Consider the following 25,074-nt stretch of genomic DNA (forward strand, 5'->3'; position numbering starts at 1 on the left):
TGCCTTGTCATTAGGGCTGCAGCTTTAATGAGGCAAGATTGACCTGATATATATATATATATATATATATATATATATATATATATATATATCATATATATATATCATATGTATATGATTATCATCTCATTTACTTCTGAAAGTAAACTATGTGGTTATATTGGTGTTCCTCAGCTCTGCCATTTCTGAAACTGGAAATAAGGAATTCATAATAACCAAAGTCACAAGGCATTGACATCTGAAGCAGAATGCTGCATTGTTAATTTACTTTGGGAAATACAAGGGTGCCACATGTGGTACTTGGTGACCATGCCCTTGACTCTGAAGCCTGACTCCCTTTCCCTGTTTAGTCTGCTGATAGGTCACTTGGACCAGGAGTTTCTTTTAGTGCAGGTAATATGCCTCTCATGTGCTTCTCTTTCAGGCTGTGGTGGATTCTGTCTTGGCTATCAGAAGACCAGGTGTCCCTATTGATCTCTTCATGGTGGAAATCGTGGAGATGAGGCACAAGTCAGAAACAGACACACAGTAAATAACATACCATTTACAATTAAAAATCGCCCCCCACGTGTGTGCACGTGACTGTGTATGTGTGTGTGCATGTGTATGTGTGTGTGTGAGTTTGTGTATGTGTGAGTATGTGTGTGAATGTATGTGAGCAAGTGTGTGTGTGTGTGTGTGTGTGTACACCACAGCATGCTTGTGCTTACGGGAGTTAAATGCTGACTTGAAGATCTCCCTCAGCGCTTTGTGAATTCCAGGGGTCAAACTCAGGTTGTCAGGTGTGTTACCTGCTGAGCCATCTCAGCAGCCACACTTTGGCATTAAGTTCTGAAATATTTGGCTTTCGTTGATTTCATTAGTTTTACTCAATAGCAGTGTATTCATTTCAACACATTAGTTAGCTACGGTGAGCCTGTCACTTTTAGGTGCTGCAGTGAGGAGTAAGCAGAGCACACTCTCTCCTCAGAAAGCTTACATTTAAATCAAACTAGAGAGTGAAGCACAATCCCCTGTGCGGTTCATAGCCTTCAGAGAAAACTGTTCTAGTGTGAAGCTGAACTGCGGAGCTAAGAGGCCTCTAGCTATGTCAAGGGGGAAGGGAGGAGGAGGAGAGGGAGGGGGAGGGCCATCTTGGAGTGTTCCATTGCACCTGCAGCACAGCTGAGGAGAAAAAGCAAAAGGCCAAGGCCAGGGGCTAATGGGCCATGACAGTGCATTTAGTTCTTTAGAACATTCAACGCCAAGTCTATGTAAATGCAGGGCAGAGACCTCTCACGCACCTCTGGTTTTATCCTTCTCAGTTTTCAATCTAACTTCAGCCCTGGAGTTACCCTCTCCGTCTCCTCCTCTTTAGCCTCCTCCCTACAGATAGTTTTTCTCATGTTCTGAGATGAGACCTCACCTAGATTCAGACGTGAGATTCTGCTGTCTCCCAACTGCTAGGACTAACCTACATTATTCTGAAGCAAATTTTGAAATAATATTTCACTTTTGTGGTAGTTTGAATAGGAATAGCCGCCAGAGATCTTGGCCCATAGGGAGTGGCTTTGTTGGAGTGGGTGTGGCCTTGGTAAAGGAAGTGTCATTGTGTGGGGGCAGATTTTGAGGTCCTAAGAAGCCCAAGACTGCCCGGGCAGTGGTGGAGCATGCCTTTAATCCCAGCACTTGTGAGGCAGAGGCAGGCAGTATTTCTGAGTTCGAGGCCAGCCTGGTCTACAGAGTGAGTTCCAGGACAGCCAGGGCTACACAGAGAAACCCTGACTGGGGAAAACAAAAACAAAAAGAAAAACAAAAACCCTCGAGTCTGGCCAGTATTCCTTAGTCTCCTGCTGCTGCCTGGGGATCAAGATGTAGAACTTCTCCAGCACCATATCTGCCTGCACGCTGTAATGCTTTTTTTGCCATGATAGTAATGGATTAAACCTCTGAAACTGTAAGCCAGTCCCAGTTAAATGTTTGCCTTTATAAGAGTTACCATGGTCATGGTATCTCTTCACAGCAATAGAAACCCAAATTAAAACAACTTAAAAAAATACTTTGGAGCCGGGCGGTGGTGGCGCACGCCTTTGATCCCAGCACTTGGGAGTCAGAGGCAGGCGGATTTCTGAGTTCGAGGCCAGCCTGGTCTACAGAGTGAGTTCCAGGACAACCAGGACTATACAGAGAAACCCTGTCTCGAAAAAACAAAAAAACAAAAACAAAAAAAAAACCTTTGGGGCTGGAGAGATGGCTCAGTGATTAAGAGCACTGACTGCTCTTCCAGAGTTCCTGAGTTCAATTCCCAGCAACCACGTGGTGGCTCATCAACCACCTATAATGGGATCAGATGCCCATTTCTGGTGTCTCTGAAGAGAGCAATGGTGTAACCATATACATAAAATAAATAAATCTTTAAAAAAATACTTTATGTAGAAGTAGAAGTAAATGTTATCAATATTAACTAGTATACCTTTAAAAATAATACTAAGTCATTAATATATTATGCATATAGTTTATACTTCAATTTTTCTGTTTGAGTTTTTCAGTGAATTAATTTTGATTAGGATCAAAACACTACATATTCCATTTGCATCTTACACCATTTTCTTAGGTTCCGTTAGGTTTTCTATATACGTTTTGGAAAATCAGTACTTTTAAGGATTTGTCCATCTCATCTGAATCTTCAAATTTTGGAACAAACAGGTCCTAAAGATCCTGTTTGAAGGATTTTCCTCACCTCCACTCTCTCTTCCCACCTCTCCTCTCATTTTACCCAGGCTCTTTGTTTGTTTGTTTTTGTTTTGCTTCCTAACGCCTTTCTCTTTAATGTTTGGACTTTTGGGTTGGGGCTGGGGAGCTTTTCGCTTCTGTCTCATTACAATATGTTCAGACCGTTCCTCTTTCGTCCTCTGCTTTTGTAAAATAGTATTTGAGGCTTCCAGTTTTCCTCCAAGCATTCCTTGACCACAACCTTTAACTTTTACTTATCTTTCGCTTTGAGACCGGCTTTCCCTGCATAGCTCAGGCTGTCCTGGGACCTCTGACTCTCCCATCTCGGCCTCCTGAGCACGGCGACTACTTACAAGCACGTGCAGTTTTTTGTTTGGATGTGTTTGTTTGTTTGTTTGTTTGAGAACAGGGTCTTACTGTGTAGTCCTGGCTATCCTGGAATTAGCTCTGTACATCAGGCTGGTCTTGAACTCACAAAGATCCAGCTGCCTCTGCCTCCCAAGTGCTGGGATCAAAGGTATGCGTGCACCTCCGTTACCCGGCAAGCATGTGTATTATGACTTAAAATATTTTCTGGTTTTTTTTTTTTTTTTTTTGCCTTCTAAAGATTTCACCAAAGAGTGGTTTGGGTATAACAAGACTATCTTAAGGGCAAGATTAGTGTTAAAGAACAGGTGACCCTCTCTCTCTCAATCCTGGGATGGCCACATTCAGCTGTCTTCTTTTTCTGCATTCTTTATTTGCTCATTCATTTTTATTTTGTTACCTTTTGGAGGCAACGTCTCTGTCGCTCAGCCTGGTCTGGAGTTTGTGGCAGCCCCCCTGCCTCAGCTTCCCATGTTCTGGAATTACAGGCGTGAGTCACAGCCAGCAATGCAGCCAGCTTTTCTTCTGGGAAGACACAAGAAGAAACAGGACCTTCTGCTTCTCACCTGGTTTGAGACCACTCAGCTGCTGCCCTGTTCTCTTTGCTCCTCTGGCCAGCCATTAAGGCCGCTTGCAGTCTCTCTTCCACTCCCCCTTCTCTATCTCTTTCTGGAAATCTGCAGAAGTCCTTATTGTCAGCAAGAGTTGACTTAACAATGAAGGATATTTGCTGCTGTTGTTGTTTGTTTGCCTGCTTTCCTGTAGTTATGGAGTCCGTCCCCCTGGCAGACAGACAGGCTGAGGTTTGCTGGAAAACGCAATCCATTTAAAATATTTTCTATTTTAAACATCTTAATTTCAAAATATATAGGAGAATGTAGTTATTGATTTCTAGTTCAGTTATATAACAGCAAGGGACATAGTCTATAAGATTTCACTGTTTTGAAATTTGTTGAGATTTGCTTATAGAGTCAGTTAATTATTTTACTTTATTTTTGGAGGCCAGGGTTGTATGCTTACTGCCCTGCCTGGCCCTGAGCCTACAGTAGTCCTTTTTCATCAATCTTGTGAGTTCTAGGATGCGAGCTTGGCTCCAGAGAATTTATTTGTAATGTTTTATGTACTCAACAAGCAGGCGTGCTGTAGTTGTGAGGTACAGTTTTCTGTCAAGGGAGCAATTTTGTTAATGTTGTTTTTCAGACCTTCAGTATCCTTATTAATATTCTGACAGCTTATTCTGTAATTACTGAGACATGTTAACATTTTTTTAATATTATAGCAATATCATCATGGGTTTGTTTATATTCTCCTTTAGTTTTGACAGCTTTAATATATGTTAAATGTATATTAAACATACAAGTACACAAACATACACATATATATTACATATGTTTATTTATTTTGAGGCAAGGTCTCTTTATCTAGTCTTGGGTGGCCTGGTACTACCTTTATAGGCCAGGCTGGCCTTGAATTCACAGAGATCCACCTACGTCCTTAATTCTAGGATTAAAGGGCTATGCCACCGGTGATGCCTGGATATTTTATAGATTTTGATCTTGGCATAGAGATGTATCTGAGCACTGACCCTTTGAGTAATATCTTCAAGGCCCCAAGTTCCAACAAATAAAAAACCAAAACTGTCTTACTAGATGCATACAGGATTGTTCTCATGTTTTTTCTTTGATATGGTCTTGCTAAGTAGCCTAGACTAGCCTTTAACTTAGGAGCCTCCTGCCTGAGCCTCCTAAATGCTGAGATTACAGGTTTATGTCACCTTGCCCAGCTTTAGGTGTGTCCAACTTTTGTTTTCGTTTGTTTGTTTTGGTTTGGTTTTGGTTTTTTGAGACAGGGTTTCTCTGTGTAGCTCTGGCTGTCCTGGAACTCACTCTGTAGACCAGGCTGGCCTCGAACTCAGAAATCTGCCTGCCTCTGCCTCCCAAGTGCTGGGATTAAAGGCGTGCGCCACCATGCCCAGTGCGTGACTAACTTTTAATATAGAATATTTTCTCAAACTCTGAACTTTTTGTACCAATATAAAGTGACCATCTTTTCTCTAATAATGACTTTTTTTTCTAGTTCTGAGGATCGAACCAAATGCCTTGCGCATGCTGGGTATGCGCTTTACTACTGAGCTGTAACCCCATACGTTTCCTCTTACTTTTGATTATGACATAGGGTCTTACTGATTTACCAGGGCTGGCCTCGAATCACTCTGTAGCCAACATAAGTCTCAGCCCCTCAGATATCAGGGGTTACAGACCTGTACAGATCTGGTTAGAAATGTCTTAAAAGTATAATTTATTCCATTTTGATACAATTGCTATTCCAGTTTTCTCTTTTTAAGTTTTTTTTTGGGGGGGGGCCAGGGGCATTTGAAACAGGGTTTCCCTGTGTAGCCCTGGCTGTTGTGGAATTCACTCTGTAGACCAGGCTGGCCTTGAACTCAGAAATCCGCTGGTGTCTGTTTCGGATTAAAAGTGTGTGCCCATACAGCCTAGCTATGAATATGTTTTCATTTTAGATTTTTTAAAAATGAGCCAGGCGGTGGTGGCGAACGCCTTTAATTTCAGCACTTGGGAGGCAGAGGCAGGCAGATTTCTTAAAATGGTATTTTATGTGTATAAGTGTTTTGTCTGGATGCATGTACGTGCAATCTGTGCACAGCTGGGACCTGTAGTGGTCAGGAGGGCATCAGATCCTCTGGAACTGGAGTTAACAGATGGTTGCGATCCACCATGTGATGCTGGGAACCGAACTAGGGGCTTCTGTGAGAGCAGCAAGTGCTCTTAACCACTGAGCCATCTCCCCAGCTCCCACCAGCTTTCTCTCTATTGGTATGTGCCTGTCATGTGTGTGTTGTTTCAACCTTCTTGCCCTTATATTTTAGAAAATTGCTTTTTGTAAGTGACATTTTTATTTTGTTTTGTTTTGGAGGCAAGTAAAAAAAATCTTAATCAGATAGTCTTTATATTTTAATTGAAATAGCTAGTCTATGACATTTTACATTGTTAAGAGTATATTTGATTTCACAGGTCCTATCTTTTTTACTCTCTATTCATTTCCCATTGTCCTATGTTTCTTCTAAGCAATGTTTCATTTTATTGGTTTTATCGTTATATTTTTCTTCTCTACTAATTTGCAAATTTCACACTTCTACTATATTTTGATTAGTAGAAATTACATAATTTATAGTAACTTATAGGAGTCTACCTTAATATCTTTTGCTCTGGATAATATCTCCCCATTTACTCCTTCTTAAAACACGATCTTGTTACTGTTCTTTAAAATCCCACTTGGTACTGCTGCCATTTCCTACCGAGTTTGTGAAGCTCTATCTTCATAATTTCAGCTTGGTTTGATGTTTATGGCTTTTACCGTCTCAGCCCCACTCAGGACTGCAGCTCTCTCCCACTTACAGCTGGAGATAGTGCCCAGGCTCCCAGGGGATGCTAAGTAGTGCTCAACCTTCTTCCTTCCTGGCCTTGTCAGCAGGCCTGGAGCTAACACATTCAGCTGCTGCTGCTTTTCCACCTTCCTCTGCCGATAACTCTGCAAGTTCATGCGCTTCCTTAGTTAACGTGTCCCCATGTGACAGTGTTAACATGTCTCCATGTGACAGTGTGTTACTGAGACCAGCGGTGAAGCCAAGGAACCTCCTTCAGACAAGGGCCACTGATATACTTTCCTCTGCTTACTGTTCAGCCTATAGATTTTTTTTTCCATGCCTAGTTTGCTGTAGGCGTTCTGTCAAATGTTGATTTGTTTTCATTTTCACTTTTTGGTGCTTTTATTGTGGTTAAAACTAGGCTTACAGTTGTAGATGGTTTCTGACTTACAGTCCACTAGCTTTACAGTGGTGTGAAGGTGATATGCATTCAGGAGAACCTGTACTTTGAAGTTTACATTTTGATTTCCCCCCAGCAATACATATTGTATGATACTGTCTTGTGATGCTGAGCAGTGGGAGTGAGCAGTTGCTCACAGCTGACCCTGCAATCACGAAACTACACAGTCAGTACTCTGCTATATGCGGCATTGCTAAAAGATGATGGTGGAAAGGTTAGGGAGATTAAATGCATTTGACACGATAGTCTCAGCTCATGATAGTGAACTGGAATGTAACCATGTGATGGTTCATTCTGATGGTCAGTTTGGTGGTATTTAGGATGGCCCAGGACTCAAGCCTCTGGGCGTACCTGTGAGAGTATATCAAGAGATTTGAATGAGAGAGAGGATCCATTCTACATGTGGATGATGAGCTGAGATCCTGGAATGAGTTCAGAATAGAGGGCAGGATGAGAAAGACATATCTGGGAATCATTATGAGGCTGCAACCATGACTTTTAAAGATACCAGAAAGGGGGCTGGAGAGATGGCTCAGGGGTTAAGAGTGCTGGCTGGACTTCCAGAAGACCCGGGTTCAATTCCCAGCACTCACTATCGGTAACTCCAGTTCTAGGTTATCTGTCGCCATCTTCTGGCCTCTGCTGTTATTGCATGTACATGGTGCACATCTATAAAAAGATACCAGAAAGCCAGGACAGCCAGGGCTAAACAGAGAAACCCTGTCTCAACCCCCCCCCCACCCCCTCCCCCCAAAAAAAAGATACCATAAAGATGCCAGGAGAATTAGAATTGTTGATCTACCAAATTCAAATCACCCTCACCAGCCATGATTCGAAGTTTCTGGTGTGTGCTTCCTTGATCAGAGGTGCAAAAAGAAAAGAATCTGAAAGGAAAAAGGCCAGTTCACACACCTACCCCAACACTAGCAATCACTACAGGAAAAATACATTGCAGTGAAGGTTCTAAGACGTGGGATCGTTTCCAGATGAGAATCTATGAGCAACTCATTGACTCACCCCGTTCACGAGCCACTCATTGATTTACACAGTCCTTCAGAGATCGTTAAGCGATTACTTCCATCAGCATTGACCAGGGAGTGGAGGCTGAAGTTACTATTGTGGTTGCCTAAGCTGACTATTTTAATAAATTGACTTAATCAGTTAAGAAAAAAGAATCCTGAACATTGGAAACTTGTTTAGAAATTGAAAAGAGATTAAAAATTCACCAATGGAGACTGAGGATGGGTGACCAAGGGAGGTCAAAGAGGCATGGTGTCTCAGCACCCAAGCAGAAAGAGAAAAATGTTTAAAGTATTGTTGTGAACTGAAAAGTGAACAGCATACTGCTTCAGTAGAGAGGCAGAGATGAAAGTCCGACTGAAGGCAAGCACAGGAGAGAATGGTAAGGGAGGGGTGTATTGTGGTGCCCCTCCTAAGAAACTGTCCTGATCGCCTTGATGGACCTGGGAAGACTCCCTTTGTGGGCACCTTCTGGGAGCAGCACAGATGAAAGGCTGTGTCAGGAGGAAGAGCATACAGCCTTTGCTTGGCCTCCCTCTGGCCTTGAATCAATTGTTGTCCTGTTGCTTCAGCTTCTGATTCGTTGTCAATACCAGAAGCTGTTTCTATGCTTTCAGCCTGGACTGGGTGGGGCCAGTGACTTTCCAGGCTTCTCCTCCTGAGCTTTCCCTACCAGATCTGGACTGCTGAGGTGCCCAGCATTGTGGACTCCCCAGCTCCAGGGCGCTCCTCCCCTCAGTGAGAGACAGCCCCCGTGGGACCACTAGCGAGGCACCCAGTGTTAAGTAACTCCCGATTCTCAGCTCTCAGGTGTGATTCTGCTCTTGTTCCTATTTTAAAGCTGCCTTCATAAATTCTTTAAATAATATATTCATCCCATTGGTTCTGTTCCTCTAGAGAACCCTTACTAATTCAAGGTGGAATTGCAAATGGAAACAGTTCAGAGTGGCTGTAAGGAAAAGCAGTGATATAGGACCAGAGTTCTGTGCTGCTGGGGGATTCGGGAATGGAGTGTGGAGAGGGATGCTCTGTTTTAAAGAGCAAGAGACTGCTGAGGACTTGTGGAGGTGGTGGTGATGGAGGTGGTAGTGATGCGGCAGGTTCTTCCTTGCTTGTTTTTTTTTTTTTTTTTTTTGAGACAGGGTTTTGGGCGTCTCTGTGTAGCCTTGACTGTCCTGGAACTCACTTGTGTCGACCAGGCTGGCCTCAAACTCAGATATCTGCCTGCCTCTGCCTCCTGAATTCTGGGATTAAAGGTTTGTGTCACCACAGCCCGGCTTAGTTTCTATTTTCTCAAAGCAGCATATTCATTCTCTGAGGCTGAGGAGAGTAAACAGGACAGAAGCTTGAGAAGTAGAGAACACTGAACATTGAACACACACTTTTTTTCCTAGGTAAGGTACCTTCATCTTCATTTGGGGATTAGGGTATTCTAGTCAGACTAAAGACTTGAAAGCTCCTTTATATCTTTGGTTGGACATTTTAAAAATGCCTTCCTTCCTTCCTTCCTTCCTTCCTTCCTTCCTTCCTTCCTTCCTTCCTTCCTTCCTTCCTTCCTTCCTCCCTCCCTCCCTCCCTCCCTCCCTCCCTCCCTCCCTGACAGTATTTTACTCTGAAGCTCAGGCTGGCCTGGAACTCACTGTATACACTAGGCTTACTTCAAATTGTGCAATCCTCTTGCTTATGCCTCCCAAGAACTGAGATTATAGGAGTGAGCTACTATGACTGGCTAAAAACATTTTTTTTTTTTTTTTAGTACTTAGGAACTATTGGGTTAGAGGAATTTCAATCCAGGAACAGGGCTTCTCTGGCTGGAACACAGACACTCCCTTAGCACACAGCTTTAATCTCAAACAATAAAGGAACAGTTTGTGGAAGGAAGCACCCATGTTTGAAAGTGATGTCTAATTGAGAGGCAGACAAAGTGACAAATCAGAGAAAGATTTGACAGAATAAGATATGCCCAACTCTTATGAAGACAGAGGAAAGGGGCTACTTAAGAGAGAGCAGCGCAGAGAAGACAGAGGAAAGTTGTATCTGGATAGTTGTATGGAGACAAGTTGCAGAGAGAACAAGCTAGACAGAGGTAAAGACAGAACGAGCCTAAGAATGAGAAGGAGCCAGAAGATTATATTGCCAAAATTAGTATTAGGCCAAGCAGAACAATTCAGTCAGAAGCTGAAAGAAGCCAATTTGAATCAGTCAGCATGAAAAGTAGTTTTGAGCCCAAACAGCCAGAGTTCAGAAAGAGCTAGAAAGGGTGAGCTTATTCAGCAGTAGGTCTCAGAGGCTGAAAACATTCTAGGTCTAGATAAGATTGTATGGAGACTGGAAGCTTCCAGGACAATTGCATCAGTCAAACAAAAGATAATTTTACAACTGGGCATAAACAGTTCTTAAGGTCAATGGTAGAAGACTGACCTAAAATGTACAGACCTTGGTTCAATCCCTAGCACCATACATACTCATAAAAGATTCTTGCAAGACAAGGAGAGGCCTTAGCAGGTAAAAGTGTTATCTGTGTACAAGCCTGGTGACCTGTGTTTGATCCCCGGGACTCATGAAAAGGCTGAACGCATGGGCTAGCCTGGAGTGCGCTGTGCGCTCAGTGGAAGAAGCAACAGGAGAAGACCGTACACCATAAAGGTGGAAAGTGAGAACTGACTCTCCAAAGCTGTCCTCTGACCTCCACATGTGCACTGTGGCACATACATGCCTGCACACACACATGCAGCAGATAAGTCTTTAAAAAAATCTTTCAAGAGAGTATTAAGTAGAAATGTTACCACGTAAATGTGTATAAGTGACTTTTATAAAGTTATGAAAACATTTACTGTAGAAAAATATATTTGGAAAACTGAAAAAAGACCCATGGTCTGTATTTCTACCATCCAAATCTAAACATACTCCCAGAGTCTCTAGCTACCTACCTACCTATGTTCCTTCCTTCCTTCCTTCCTTCCTTCCTTCCTTCCTTCCTTCCTTCCTTCCTTCCTTCCTTTCTTCCTTCCTTCCTTCTTCCCTCCCTCCCTCCCTCCCTCCGTCCCTCCCTCTCTCCCTCCCTACCTACCTACCAACTTATTTAGTCAAGTTTCTAAACAGTTTTATGTATATGGGTGTTTTGCCTGCAGGCATGCATGCGTATCACGTGTATCGTCACATGCATGTCTGGTGCCCTCAGAGGCCAGATGAGGGCACCAGATCCCTTGGGTGTAAGTTACTACTTGGTTCCGGGAATCAAACTCAGGTCCTCTGCAGGAGCGGCAAGTGTTCTCCAGCCTTTGTATATTTATTTTTATCGTCCTAGGAATCAAAGAATACAGAATCTCAATCATGCCACGCACGCACTGTATCAACCAAGCTACATTCCAAGTAGGAGGTTTCCATTTAATTGCCAACATTAAAAAAAAAAAGAATAGTTGTAATCATGTTTTACATACAGTATACAATGGGTTATTCTGTACTTACTGGCTATCCCTGTAAATATTTTCCATGTTACTACATAGTTTTTTTTTTTTTTTTATAACCATTGAATAGCTGGGCTGTTATTTGCTGAACAGTATCTTACTGTGCTGGACATTCAGGTTAGCAATTATTAGTTATTCTATGTAATTATTTTGAAAAATTTATTGTGTGCCTACCTTTTATTATTTGATCAGCTACTGCTATTTTTGAGCCGTGTAACTTAGAGAATAATTCTGGATTGGCTTTTCATTTTGACTTACTGTCATACTGTTAAAACAGATTCTTTTCCTAATTTTGCTAATTATACGTTAGGTTTGAAGTTACATAAGGAAACAACGTGTGACCCGGCTGATCCCAGCTTTGAATGGCGTTCTAACTTAAGAATCTGTATTCCATGAAACATTCCGTGTTTTAATAGGTTGATCCGAGGATTGGTTTTAGACCATGGTGCCCGTCATCCAAGGATGAGGAAACAGGTGCAAGATGCGTACATCCTCACTTGCAATGTCTCACTAGAGTATGAAAAAACGTGCGTGCCAATTTTGTCTTCGTAATATTTGAAAAATTTTTAACATCTTTTTGTAAGTTTATTTTTATTTTAATTATGCATATCTATTTGTGTGTGTGAATGTGCATGAGTGAAGGTGCCCAAGGAGACCCAGAAGAGGGCACTGGTCCCCTGGAGCTGACATTGTGAGTCATTTGACATGGGTGCTGGGAACTGAACTCAGGTCCCCTTAGCCTGAGCCATCTCTTTAACCCTAATTTTTAAAAAATTATTATTTCATCCCCCCCACCTCCTTCTTTCACCCACATCTCTCTAGTCCAGGATGGTCTCAAACATGCAGCAATCCTCCTGCCTCAGTCTCGTGAGTATTGGGATTACAAATACAAGCCGTCATGTCCACTTTTCTTTTCTCTGAATGTGTTTAATAATCTTTTTTTCTCCTACTCCCACTTTTACTAAACTTTCCTGTTTGTTTGTGTTTATTTTCTTGAAAAAGGAACTTGTATTGCTCTGGGTAGCTTCAAATTTGTGAACCTCTTGCTTTAGCCTCCACACCTGCTTTACTAACTTGTTCTTATTAATTCTTTAGAGAAGTGAGCTCTGGTTTCTTTTATAAGACTGTAGAAGAGAAAGAGAAATTGGTAAAAGCTGAAAGAAAATTTATTGAAGATAGAGTGCAGAAAATAATAGACCTAAAGCAGAAAGTCTGTGCTGAGTCCAATAAAGGATTTGTTGTCATTAATCAAAAGGTGAGAGAGAAGCGGACAGCTCAAGTGCTTGTCACTGTTCCTCAGCGTTTCTCAGTGTGACCTGCTGACCCTCAGTGACCCTACAACAGTGCTGACCCTCAGGGCACTTGGGGAGGAAGCTCTTTTCATTATAATAATGCATTTTGCACTGTGTGAACATTTGTAAGGGGAGGCGAAGCTGCTGGATTCTTCCCGAAGATCAGGAGAGCAGCGTCAAACTATGCTCACACTCTGTTCTTTATCACCACACCACCGAGGGAAAAGGCATCTCACGGAAGAACAATGTCTTGATGATGGGTCTGGGGAGGTGGCTCAGCAGGGAAGAGTACGTAGTGCTCATGCCGATCTGGGTTCAGCGCTCAGCGCTCACGTGGTTGTGCGGCTCACAGCTACCTGGGACTGCAGCTCCAGGGGACTGCATGCCTTCAGGTCTCCACATATCTGCACTCAGGTGTGCATACCCATTTACAGACATACTGTACACATAATATTTTAAAGAAAGAGTGTTTTGAAATATTAACTGTAATGATTTGTATTAAACATTAATACTCAAGTACTATTTTATAATTTAGTGTGATTAAAATATGAACTATACATGAATCACTTCTGTGTAGCAAAACATGATAGTTATCTTGGAGAAAGAAAGACTTTGTGTAACTGGATTTTGAGCTAAACTAACTACTTTTTCATGGAAAGCCATTTTTAGCTGAAAGAAGGGTCAACAGATAAACTATAGTTATTTAGAGTGGGGTGTTCATTGGATTTCTTTTCTTGAAAAACAAATTTAGCAATCCTATCATTCCAAGGAATATACCTCGCAGAGTGTGCCAACAGTAACACTTGAGCCCAGCTCAACGAACCAGGACTTTTTAAATGAAAGAAAACCATACAGTTTTACAAAGTCATGCATGAATAAATAGCCCACTTAAAGTATAAGAACCCCTTTAAAAGTGTTCCTTTTTTATTTGTGTTTAGGAGTGTGTGTGTGAAGCTGGAGCTGCAGGCAGTACTGAGCCACCTCACGTGGGTGCTGGGAACGGAACCTGGGTCCTCTGGAAAGATCAGCAAGGGCTCTTAACCACTGACCCATCTCTGTAGCTCCTGTCTTTATGATTTGATACAGACACAACTCGCTCTATAGCTTAGGCTGACATGGAACTCACTTTGTAGTCTGTATCGCTCTGGGACTTTAGACCTCCCTTGCTTCAGCCTCCTGAGTGCTGGGATTACAGGTGTGTGCCACCACGCCCAGCACGGATCCTCTTGACTTTGAAGAATGGTGGTGTTGAGACAGAAGAGCTTGAGGATTATTGGTCTGCATGTTTAGAGGTCAGGAGTAGTGCTCCGTGGTAGAGCACTTGCCTGGTGGGAAACAAAACCCACATAACTTTTGTGTTAACTACAGGGCATCGATCCGGTTTCCTTAGAAATGCTTGCAAAACATAACATCGTAGCTCTTCGCAGGGCAAAGAGAAGGAATCTTGAAAGGTGAGTGGGAATTGTCTATCTGGAGTGCTTCCTGCTGCTCTTGCTGCTGCTATCTTTTTGTATATAATTCCAGGAATTGAACCTAAAAAGTTTGTTTTGTTTTGCTCTTTAAAAAAAAACAAGCCGGGCGTGGTGGCGCATGCCTTTAATCCCAGCACTCGGGAGGCAGAGGCAGGCGGATTTCTGAGTTTTGAGAGCTCAAGGCCAGTGTGGTCTACATTGTGAGTTCTAGGACAGCCAGGGCTATACAGAGAAACCCTGTCTCAAAAAAACAAAAACAAAACAAAACAAAACAAAACAAAACAAAACAAAACAAAAGACCAAGACTAGGTCAGAGACTCAGCATTAAAGAGCACTGGCTTCTCTTTCAAGTGCTAGGGTTTGGATCCCAGAACCCACACAACAGCTCCCAACTGCCCACTACTCCAGCTCCGGGGGATCTGACACACTCTTCTTATCTCAGAGAGCACCATACACACACGTGGTACACATCCGGACATGTAGGCAAACATTCACACACATAAAAATAAACTTTTAAAAATATTAAATTCATGTTTGTTGTATAAAGGAAGATTTCATTTTTAAAAAGTTTTTATCTTGCTTAAAACAAGATTTTGGGGGCGGGGGTGGGGGCTGGAGAGATGGCTCAGCGGTTAAGAGCACTGATTGCTCTTCCAAAGGTCCTGAGTTCAAGTCCTAGCAACCACATGGTGGCTCACAATCATCCGTAATAAGACCTGATGCCGCCTTCTGTGGTGTCTGAAGACAGCTACAGTGTACTTACATATAATACGTAAATAAATTTAAAAAAGAAAAACAAAAACAAACAAGATTTTGGGATGGGGAAGTAGCTCGGCATGTGAAGTACTTGCTATGCAAGTATGAAACCCTGAGTTCTGATGCCAAGAACCCACATGAAAGCCAGGTCCAGCGGCGCTGGATGCCTGTTCCCCAGCAGCAGGGACTTGATGCTCATCTAGTCTAGCCAAAACTTCGAGTTTCGTGTTCAGTGAGAGACCTGCTTCAAAAACATAAGAAGGAGAAGTGACTGAGAAGAGACATCCTGATGTGAACCTCTGCCCACCCCATGCATGGGTGTGCCTCACATACGTGGATGGGCACACACACACTCCCTTCCACACACAAAGCGGACTTTAGAAACACTACCACACTGTATGATCTCACATGTAGAGTTTAAAAACTACTGAACCTCCAGAAGTAGATATGAGCATGATAATTATAGTGGGTTGGAGTGTTAGGAAAGATGAAGAAGAGTTTGGGAAATATTGGTCAAAGGATACAAAATGTTCCTTAAAAAGGACAGATACATTTAAGGATTTCTTATACAGCATGGTAATTGTAGTTGATAACTTTGTCTGGCTGTTTGTTTGTTTTTGAAACAGGATCTCAGATACTGTCCTGGCTTGCCTAGAATTCATTATATAGACCAGGCTGGCTTTGAACTCACAGGAATCCCCCTGCCTCTGCTTCCTTAGTGCTCATATTTAAAGGCCTGCACCAGAGTATGAGTATTATTGAAAAATACTAAAAAAAAAAAAAAATCCTAGTTTTAAACTACAAAAATGGTAACTATTTATCATAGTGTACCTAACAAACACATACCATCTCAAGTGTCTGCTCCCACACAGACAATGCTGCATTGTGTAGTCTGTGTTAGATACTCCTCATCCTTAAGAAGTTAGCTTTAGCTGGGTACGGAGGCTCGTACTTGGTCCCCCATACTTCAGAGGCTGAAGTAGGAGGATCACCGTGAGTTTGAGGCCAGATCATGTTCCCCTCATCGCCCCCCCCCCCATTAGCCTTTGTGTTTTCCATAACCAAAGTGAGCGTGGCATAATGTGATTCCAGGCTCACCCTTGCTTGTGGAGGATTGGCTGTCAACTCCTTTGAAGGCCTGAGTGAAGAGTGCCTGGGGCACGCTGGCCTTGTCTTCGAGTACGCATTGGTGAGTATTTCCATGAAGAACAGTTTTATACTTTTGTTTGTTTGTTTGTTTGTTTGGTTGGTTGGTTTTGTTTTGTTTTGTTTTGTTTTTTCCCGGAGACAGGGTTTCTCTGTATAGCTCTGGCTGTCCTGGAACTCACTTTGTAGACCAGGCTGGCCTCGAACTCAGAAATCCGCCTGCCTCTGCCTCCCAAGTGCTGGGATTAAAGGCATGTGCCACCACGCCCGGCTTAGTTTTATACATTTTAATTCATATTTCACATTTTGAGGTCTGACAGGACAGAGTTTACAATTTATTACCTAAATGTAAAGAGTTTTGCTGTGTCCAGGCTGGTGTTGAACTGTCTTTGTAAGTCAGCCTCCCCAAATGGCCGGATAATTTAACCACTTTAAAATATATCTTTAGTTATACTTGATAAAAAAAAAACTTCACAAGAAGATTACATTCTAATAGAAAATAGATTTGAATTTCATGATGACATTATTACTTTATATGAGTGTAATAATATAATGTGTCAAATGTTTCTCTCTCTCTCTCTCTCTTTCTGTGTGTGTGTTGCTGGGAATTTAAGTCAGGAACTCATGCATTCTAGTCCTACGCTATCCCAGACCTTTCCTCACATCTTTTCTTGTCATCGGTTAGGGTGAAGAAAAGTTCACTTTCATTGAGGACTGTGTAAATCCGCTCTCTGTCACCTTGTTGGTCAAAGGACCAAATAAGCATACTCTCATACAGATCAAGGATGCCTTAAGAGATGGACTCCGTGCGGTCAAAAATGCTATTGAAGACGGTAAGCGAGCTCTTCCTGGGGTGCGTGTGAACCCCGTACTTCTTAAGGAGTAATAAGTCTTCATGGTATGTATGGTATTTTAAGGTCCAAATGGTTATTCTTTCATTTCACTTTAGATTGATTTTTCCTTTGAATCTGTTAAGAGTAAAGATAAGGTAGGCTGCCCCTCTCTTAAGAGATACTGTTAATTTTTACATTTAGGAATTTATTTTAAAACCATGAGAGCTCTTACAGCTTGGAACTTGCTTCTTTGCCTCAGGTGTAGTGTAATTGTAAGAAAGATTAGGAAGGAATGCCAATATTTTAAATTGACTGATCATTTGTAACCTGCTCATATCTAAACGGAGCTAAGGGAAGCAATGCTATAGGTGCGTCCCCTTGATGTAGAGTAATAGGACATTCACCGTCAGCATTAAGGAGATGGAAATGAGAAGCACAGGGAGATGGTGTCTTATGTACTGAAGCCATAATACAGAAGCTCACTGTAAGTGTCCTTCTTTGGCAGACAAAAGGAAGCTGGAACCACCATGGTGATAGCTTCTGGAGGACAGGTGGTTCCTGGCTGGACCATACAGTAGCTCACACCACAGCCAGAGTTTAAGGGTTCATTTCCCCACCTCCTCAGCTGCCTTTGTTATCATTTGATGAGGCTGTCTGACTGGGGTTGGGGGTTGAGGGGATGTGTTGCTGTAGTTTGAATTTGCATTGCAGTGTGGATAAGGACGATGAACATTTTCATGAATTTATTGGCCGTTTGTATTTGTTTGGAGGCAGTCTGTTTATCTCTTTAGTGATGGGGTTGTTTTTTGGTTTAGATCCCTTTATGCATTCTGGGTATTAACTCCCAGCAGAGGAATAACTGGGAAAGCCCCTCTCCCATTCTTAGCCTTCTCTACTGGTTTCTCTGCTGTACCAAAGCTTTTGAATTTCACACAGTGACAACAGGCTTTGCTATTTGGTCGGGCTTTGGGAAACATATTTAAAGATTTGCTTGTGCCTGTTTTTTATTTGGTTTGTTTGTTTGTTTGTTTGTTTGTTTATAATGTTTTAGTTTTACTTTTTGAATCTCTTTCTGGCCTCACAGAGATCCACTTGCTTCTGCCTCCCAAGTGCTGGGATCAAAGGTGTGTACCAGCATGTTTGATATATGCCTGTATCTTGAAGAAGGTTTTTTTCCCCCCTAGTAGCTTTCAAGTTCCAGGTCTGAATATTCCTGTTAAAATCTTTGGTCTATTTTGAATTAATTTTGCTACATGGTGAGAGATAAGGTCTAATGTTATCCCTCTACATATGTATATCTAGGTTTCTCAGTGCTATTTATTGAACAGGCTGTCCTTTCTCCAACTATATTTTTTCCATATCTCTATTAAAAAGCCTGCGACCACAGCAATGTGGGTTTATTACAGGATCCTCTGTTCCATTCCATTAGCCTTTGTGTCTGGTTTTGTGCTAATAAAAAAAAAAAAAAATTCAAGCCGGGCGTGGTGGCGCACGCCTTTAATCCCAGCACTCGGGAGGCAGAGGCAGGCGGATTTCTGAGTTCGAGGCCAGCCTGGTCTACAAAGTGAGTGCCAGGACAGCCAGGGCTACACAGAAAAACCCTGTCTCTAAAAACCAAAAAAAAAAAAAAAAAAAAAAAAATTCCTAAGTTGGGAGCAGCAAACTATTGCCGGAGAGTGAAATACGATTTGCCGTGTGTTTAGTAAACATTTAGGTTGTATTGTAACTCAGTCATACCCCCTTAGCATGCAGTGACTGTACATGTTTAGTGCAGCTATCTCATAGTGGGATCAGATAGCTGCAAAGGAATGGTAGAATCCACAGAACCTAAACTGTTAGCAGGCTTAAATTGCTTGTTTTTTTTTTTTTTTCAGTACTAGGGATTGAATCAAGGAAGCTTTCTGCCCCTGGATAATTAAGACTTGTATTAGTGCGTGTAAGGGAGGCTGTGCTCATGTTGTGGTGTGTGCGTGGAGGCCAAAGGTCAGCTTCAGGAGGTGGCTCTCTCTTTCCACTGTGGGTTCTGGGGATCAAATCCAGTCTTGCATGGTCAGTGCTCCTCCTGCTGGCCTTCTCTGGCCTTTTGCATAAAGTTTATCAGCACTGCTCTAAGTTGTTTAATACATTCCTTGCTTTTTCTTCTGTATCTGTAAGAATCCATTTGTCCCTCTTCCTCCCCCCCAGCCTTTTCTGTTTGACAGGGTCTAGAACTCATCTGTGGTCCAGGCTGGCCTTGAAGTCATGAGGATTCCCCTACCTGAGCTTCCTTAGGAACGATCACAGGTGTGGGCTCTGCTTGGCATTGTTTAATTAAAAAAAAAATTTATGTATATGAGTACACTATAGCTGTCTTCAGACGCACCAGAAGAGGGCATCAGACCCCATTACAGATGGTTGTGAGCCACCATGTGGTTACTGGGAATTGAACTCAGGTCCTCTGGAGAAGCAGTCAGTGCTCTTAACCACTGAGCCATCTCTCCAGCTCTCCTGTTTGTCATTTTTAATTCCATTCCCCGTTCCCATTCTGATCTCTCTTATTTCCATCCCCTCACTCATACTGGGTGCTATTTGCTCCCCTCTCTAGTTTCTTTAGAAGGCGGCCTAGGTCGCTTGCTGGCTTAAGGACTTGGTTCTTTTCTAATGCAGGTGGTTATATCAGTTTCTCTTCCCCAGCATTCTGCAGCTTCATGTTGTATTTTCACAAGAAAATTCAGAGCTTTTCAGAGGTACGCTCAGAGTTTCCAGAGGTCGCTAATGCCTGTGCTCAGGTGGGTGGGGTAGGAGGTACATGGTACACCTGACTGTTTGCACATTTAGTCTTTACACCTCTCACATGCAAATATTATCTTGAGTGTATTGCTTCTTAGGAAGGAGCTTTTCAAAAGTGTGATGATATGTACACTCAGCTTCTAAATGACTACGCAGTGTTTTGCCATGAAGTGTTTCAGAGAAGGGAGATGGGAATAAAAAGTGCTGAGCTGAGAAGCAATTGGTTTTATATTGTTTTACTATAATTATAGGTAATAACATAGCAAATTTATTGATTTTCAACAAATCCAAAGCATTATAACATTATACAAGCTAGACTAGGAATATATAGTTGAGTAATAGAGTCCGTGTCTATCATGAACAAGGCCCTAAGTTTAATATCTAGTATACAGCTACCCAAAACTATTCAAACAGATGTAAAGCTCTTATCTAGCTGTGAAAATTGATGTATGTTAATACAAAGCTCTTGGCTTAGACTAAAAAGATACCTAACTTTTTTCTCGACTAACAGTTTAGATTCTGTTCCAATATAGAAAACAAATACTTGACTGGGTCCTAAGAATTTCATACCAAGCCTCCAGCCACAGTACTTGCCCTAATCCCCGCTCCACTTTAATAGATTTTCACTCAGCCAACCCTGGGAAAGGTCCTAAGAGTCACACTTTCAAATTGATTAAAAAAACAAAAACAAAAACCAAAGACAAAACTGCATTTTTGCATGGTTTTATAGTTCCTTTTGAAAAAAACCATATAGAGTAGTTTCCATATGTATGTAACAGTGTAATCATTCTCTAAAGCATAATGAAAACATATACAAAATTAACAAGCCATTGTCCCCACCAAAGACATCCACCTGCTGAGGGGCATTCAGGGTGGCATGGCTCTGTGCGTTGCTTCAGTTAAACAGAAGTGTGGACACATTGTAGATGTCACTGTTGAGCTGCTGTGGTGAAACAGGAACAGTGGTTTAGAACTGTCACCTCTTGCCTTGGCTCCAGCAAACACTGGAGAGTTCTTTTTTTTTTTGTTTTTTTTTTTTGTTTTTTCGAGACAGGGTTTCTCTGTATAGACCTGGCTGTCCTGGAATTCAGTCTGTAGACCAGGCTGGCCTCGAACTCAGAAATCCACCTGCCTCTGCCTCCCAAGTGCTGGGATTAAAGGCATGCACCACCACACCCAGAATGGAGAGTTCTTTTTTAATTAAAGAATTTATTATGTATATTCATTGTACATGGTACTGTGTTACATAAGTGCATTTCACACACTATGTTATGTAAATTGAACGTGCCTCTCTCCATACACACCTTCCTGCCTCCCCCTTCCTAATAATCCTCTCTGTTCCCCCTAGCCAGCGTTACTTAGACTTTTATGTCCTACGCAAGGCAGGATGAAAGTCAGGGAAAATTATGGGGATCTGGGAGGGAAAGGGAGCCCCTTTCCCTGGGGTCTGCTTAAAGCTTCTCACCAGCTAGAGTCCCAGCACTGTTAACAACATTCACTGTGAAGGTTACCTACATAGAGACAGTCTTTCTTTTATTTAGTGGAGATTCAAATAAGAAAGTTTAAATAGCAGTGAACTATGCCTGAAGCCTAAGTATAGGTGACCTTTTTCCATTCTATCTGTAGACCTGAAATTTTCTAGGACTCTCCTAAGAATCTTCACAAGACATGTCTTAGCCCCTTTGTGCAACCCTTGTGGCTGATGATTTTATCTTTATTAGATTATAATCCTATTCAAAGGCACCTCTGGAGCTACCCTGTAATCTCACTTATCTTAACGAGCGTGATGGGACTGGCAGAATGGCTTCCTAAGTGATGAGTTCAGTCTCAGAATCCTCATGTAGATGTAGAGCTCTGACTCCCTAACAATATCTTCTGACCTCCAGTGGACACTGTGGCATGCATGCACCAGATATGCACGCATAAATAAATAAATAAATAAATAAATAAATGTAATAAAGAAAAAGAAAGAAAGGTTTTGAAAGCAACCATTCATTAAGAGCTGTAATTTCAGAGCCACCAAAATAGTACTTAAGTACTGCTGAGACATGTAAGCAGGGCTCTCTTCTGAGAAGCCCATGTCTGTTCTTCCTTAGCACCTCTCCTTCTATTGACCCCATGCTTAAACACATGTTAAACTTTCCCCACTAACCATTCACATGTATTTATTCATATGTGAGTGTTAACATGCGTGGGCATATGTATGCCATGACATGTGTGCATGGTGATCAGAGGGCAACTTCAGGTCTTGCTCTCTCCTCCCACCATGGGGGCTCTGAGAACCGAACTCAGGTTGTTTAGGCATGGCAGCAAGCACACTATTCTAGTGCACTTTTTGTTTTTATGTTAAATATCATGACCAAAAGCAACTGGGGGAGGAAAGGGTTTATTTCATCTTACAGGTTACCACCCACTGAGGGGGGCAGGTGCAGGAACTCAAGGCGGGGACTTGATGGAGAAACCACACAGGAGCCATGGTTCTTACTGATGTGCTCCTAGGCTCAAGTCCAAACAAAACAATGACAACAACAACAACACAACCCACCAAACCACATTGGACTCCATCTCACGCCAGGACGAATGGTAATCATTAAGAAAACAAATATCAAATGCTAGTGAGGATATAAATGTGTTTGCTCACGTGGTAGACCAACTTTTAGTTTGGTGAGGACCTCCATTTCCAGGTTACAGCAGCGCATACAATTCCCTTTGCCCACATCCTCTCTAGCATTTGCTTTTTTCTCTCTTCTCTTCTCTTCTCTTCTCTTCTCTTCTCTTCTCTTCTCTTCTCTTCTCTTCTCTTCTCTTCTCTTCTCTTCTCTTCTCTTCTCTTCTCTTCTCTTCCTCTCTCTCTTTCTCTCACTCTTTCTCTCTTCTTTCTTTCTTTCTTTCTTTCTTTCTTTCTTTCTTTCTTTCTTTCTTTCTTTCTTTCTTTCTTTCTTTCTTTTCAAGACAGGGTTTTTCTGTGTAATTCTGGCTGTCCTGGAACTCACTCTGTAGGCCAGGCTGGCCTCAAACTCAGAAATCCACCTGCCTCTGCCTCATGAGTTTTGGGATCACCTAGCTTGCCTATACCTAAAATACTTTCAGAGTTCCAGGTCTTACATTAAGGTATTTGATCCATTTGGAGTTGATTTTTATACAGACAATAGGGGGATCTACTTTTATTTTTCTACATGTCAATATTCAGTTTTCCCTGTGTCATTTGCTGAAGAGGCTGTCTTTTTCCCCAAAAGATATTTTTTGGCTTTTTTGCCAAAAACCCAGTGGCTGTAGCTATATGGGTTTATATCTTGGTCTACTCTTTGTTGATCTATGTGTCTGTTTTGTGTCAGCACTTTGTTATTATTGGTGCTTTAATATAACTTTAAGTCAGGTGTGTTGATGCCTACAGCATTATTCTTTTTGCTCAGGATTGCTTCAGCTAGCTTTGTGCTTCCGTAAGAATTTTAAGATTTTGGGGGGCAGGGATGGTGAATTCTGGAAATGTTCATGTGAGACCATGACTACTTCTATAGAGATCATTGAAGCAAAGCAGATCTCATATGCAGACATTCCTAGTTGACTGGAACTTCTCACTTTTTTTTTTGGCATTTGAAAAATAAAAGCTGCCAGGTGGTAGTGGTATATGCCATTAACCCCAGCACTTGGGAGGCAGAGGTAGGCAAGATATCTGAGTTTGAGGCAAACTTGGTTTACAGAGTGGGTTCTTGGTTGTCCAGGGCTACAAAGAAAGACCTTGTATTGGGAAAAAAAAAGGAGGAGGAGGAGGGAGAAGGGAGAAGAAAGAGAAAAAGAAGAGGAGGAAGAGGAGAAGGAGGAAGAGGAGGGAGAGAAGGAGAAAGGAAAGGAGGAGGAAGAAGAGGAGGAAGAGGAGGAAGAGAAAGAGGAGGAAGAAAGGAGGAAGAAAGGAGGAAGAAAGGAGGAAGAGGAGGAGGAGGAGAAGGAGGAGAAGGAAGAGGATAAGAAGCAAGCCCTGAGGCTGGGCTGGGATTAGCTCAGCAGTAGAGCGCCAGCTTGGGAGTGGGCAGGGGCACAGCTTGGTGATTGTACCCACCTAACATGTATGAGGTCATGGAATGCACTCATGATCACAGAAAAATATTTTTTTTCATATACTTCACACACACACACACAAAAGACCCACATCTCTCCACTCATATCCTCAGGGTGTCCAAAACATTCCGAGTCCCTGACAAGTCCTCACAGATGCTCAGGGTCTTTGTAGGAGTGGCTTGGCTCTGCCATTTTGGATCGGGTTTTTTTATGTGAAGATCTCATGGGACCTGAGTTGTGCTCAGATACCCGGAGGGTTCTGGGTGATGTTGAGGGTCTTCTCAGGGTCTCCTCTACCAGTGAGGTGGCTCAGCTGCCTGTGTCACTCACACTCTCCAACCGCTACTGCCAAGTCTGTGGCCAGCTTAGAGTGGTCAAGAGCATCCAGGCAGTGCTGGACATGATGCCGAAACTCTGCCCAGGTCAGGAGCACCTGGTGGGCCTGTGAATTGGTGCCCATCCATTGCAGACAGCTCCCCCTTTAGGGCCTTCAAAAAGCTGTCCATCTCTTCCCAGTCAGGTATAACAGTGGCAGTTGAGAGGGCGGGACGCAGAGCAGGATTAAGGGCTATAGGTTGGATTCGTTCAGTGTCTGCAGGAGGTGCCAATTGCAGTCATCTGAGCTGCTGGCTTCTAGGGGAACTCCCAAGGTATCTAGGGAGTTCAGGCTGGAAGGAGGCATCTAACATTAGCAGAATGGTATCAGCCTGCTCCAACCTGTTGTGGATGGGCACACTGCGCAATCTCCTGTTCCAGCAACCCTGTACCTTCTCTCAACCTGCCTATAGTCCTCAGCGATGCTGGGGACTGTGGCTGGATCCATAGCCTATCACAGGTGATGGTCCCTGGCTCTTGGGACACAATGGGCACAGACTTTGAACTGAGAAGTTCACTGAGTTTTGTTTTGTGTGCATGCAGTGTTATTCACTGATTACAACATAGGCCCCCGAACAGAGCTTCTGCCCACTTGGCGTTTGCACCAGGTACCACCCTCAGAGCCCCCACTTGGCCATCTGCCTACTACAGGATGTCCTCTTCCAAGCCATCACCCTTCCCAAAGTTGGTATAGCCTCTGTATGAGCCAGAACCTTGATTTGAGGACCTTTGCCCATCCACTGTACAGTTGGTTTTGCTTTTCATCCAGCTGTCTTGGGGCCTGCTGCCTCTGAGTGCCTGGGTTGCCCTACGGATCAGATCTGCTAGCCTTTCTATCTTGGCTGGGCTGAGCTTCCTGTGGATAAAAGCCCCTCTGGTGAACTCTCAGGCCTCAGCTGGTTATACTGCTGCTGAGTTGCCTAGAGTCTGCAAGGCACCCCTCACCACAGTCCAGACCTCTGTGT

General features: G+C 42.7%; 1 protein-coding gene and 1 pseudogene across 2 annotated transcripts in view; both read left to right on the plus strand.

Annotated features, from left to right (window-relative positions):
* Nucleotides 1–25,074, plus strand: part of Cct6b (chaperonin containing TCP1 subunit 6B) — a 44,763-nt gene that overhangs the window by 9,904 nt on the left and 9,785 nt on the right. For both annotated transcript variants that reach the window (XM_021177394.3, XM_085829754.1), the window contains exons 5-10: nt 425–528; nt 11,827–11,937; nt 12,506–12,665; nt 14,071–14,153; nt 16,023–16,119; nt 16,762–16,909. In XM_021177394.3, coding sequence (XP_021033053.1) covers nt 425–528; nt 11,827–11,937; nt 12,506–12,665; nt 14,071–14,153; nt 16,023–16,119; nt 16,762–16,909 — 703 coding nt within the window. The remainder of the gene's footprint in view (nt 1–424; nt 529–11,826; nt 11,938–12,505; nt 12,666–14,070; nt 14,154–16,022; nt 16,120–16,761; nt 16,910–25,074) is intronic.
* On the plus strand, nt 5,046–8,053 carry LOC110306197 (small ribosomal subunit protein uS10 pseudogene; annotated as a pseudogene).

The sequence above is a fragment of the Mus caroli genome, unplaced genomic scaffold (assembly GCF_978045245.1).
Source record: "Mus caroli unplaced genomic scaffold, Mus_caroli_1 scaffold_13, whole genome shotgun sequence".
Taxonomy (NCBI): Eukaryota; Metazoa; Chordata; class Mammalia; order Rodentia; family Muridae; genus Mus; species Mus caroli.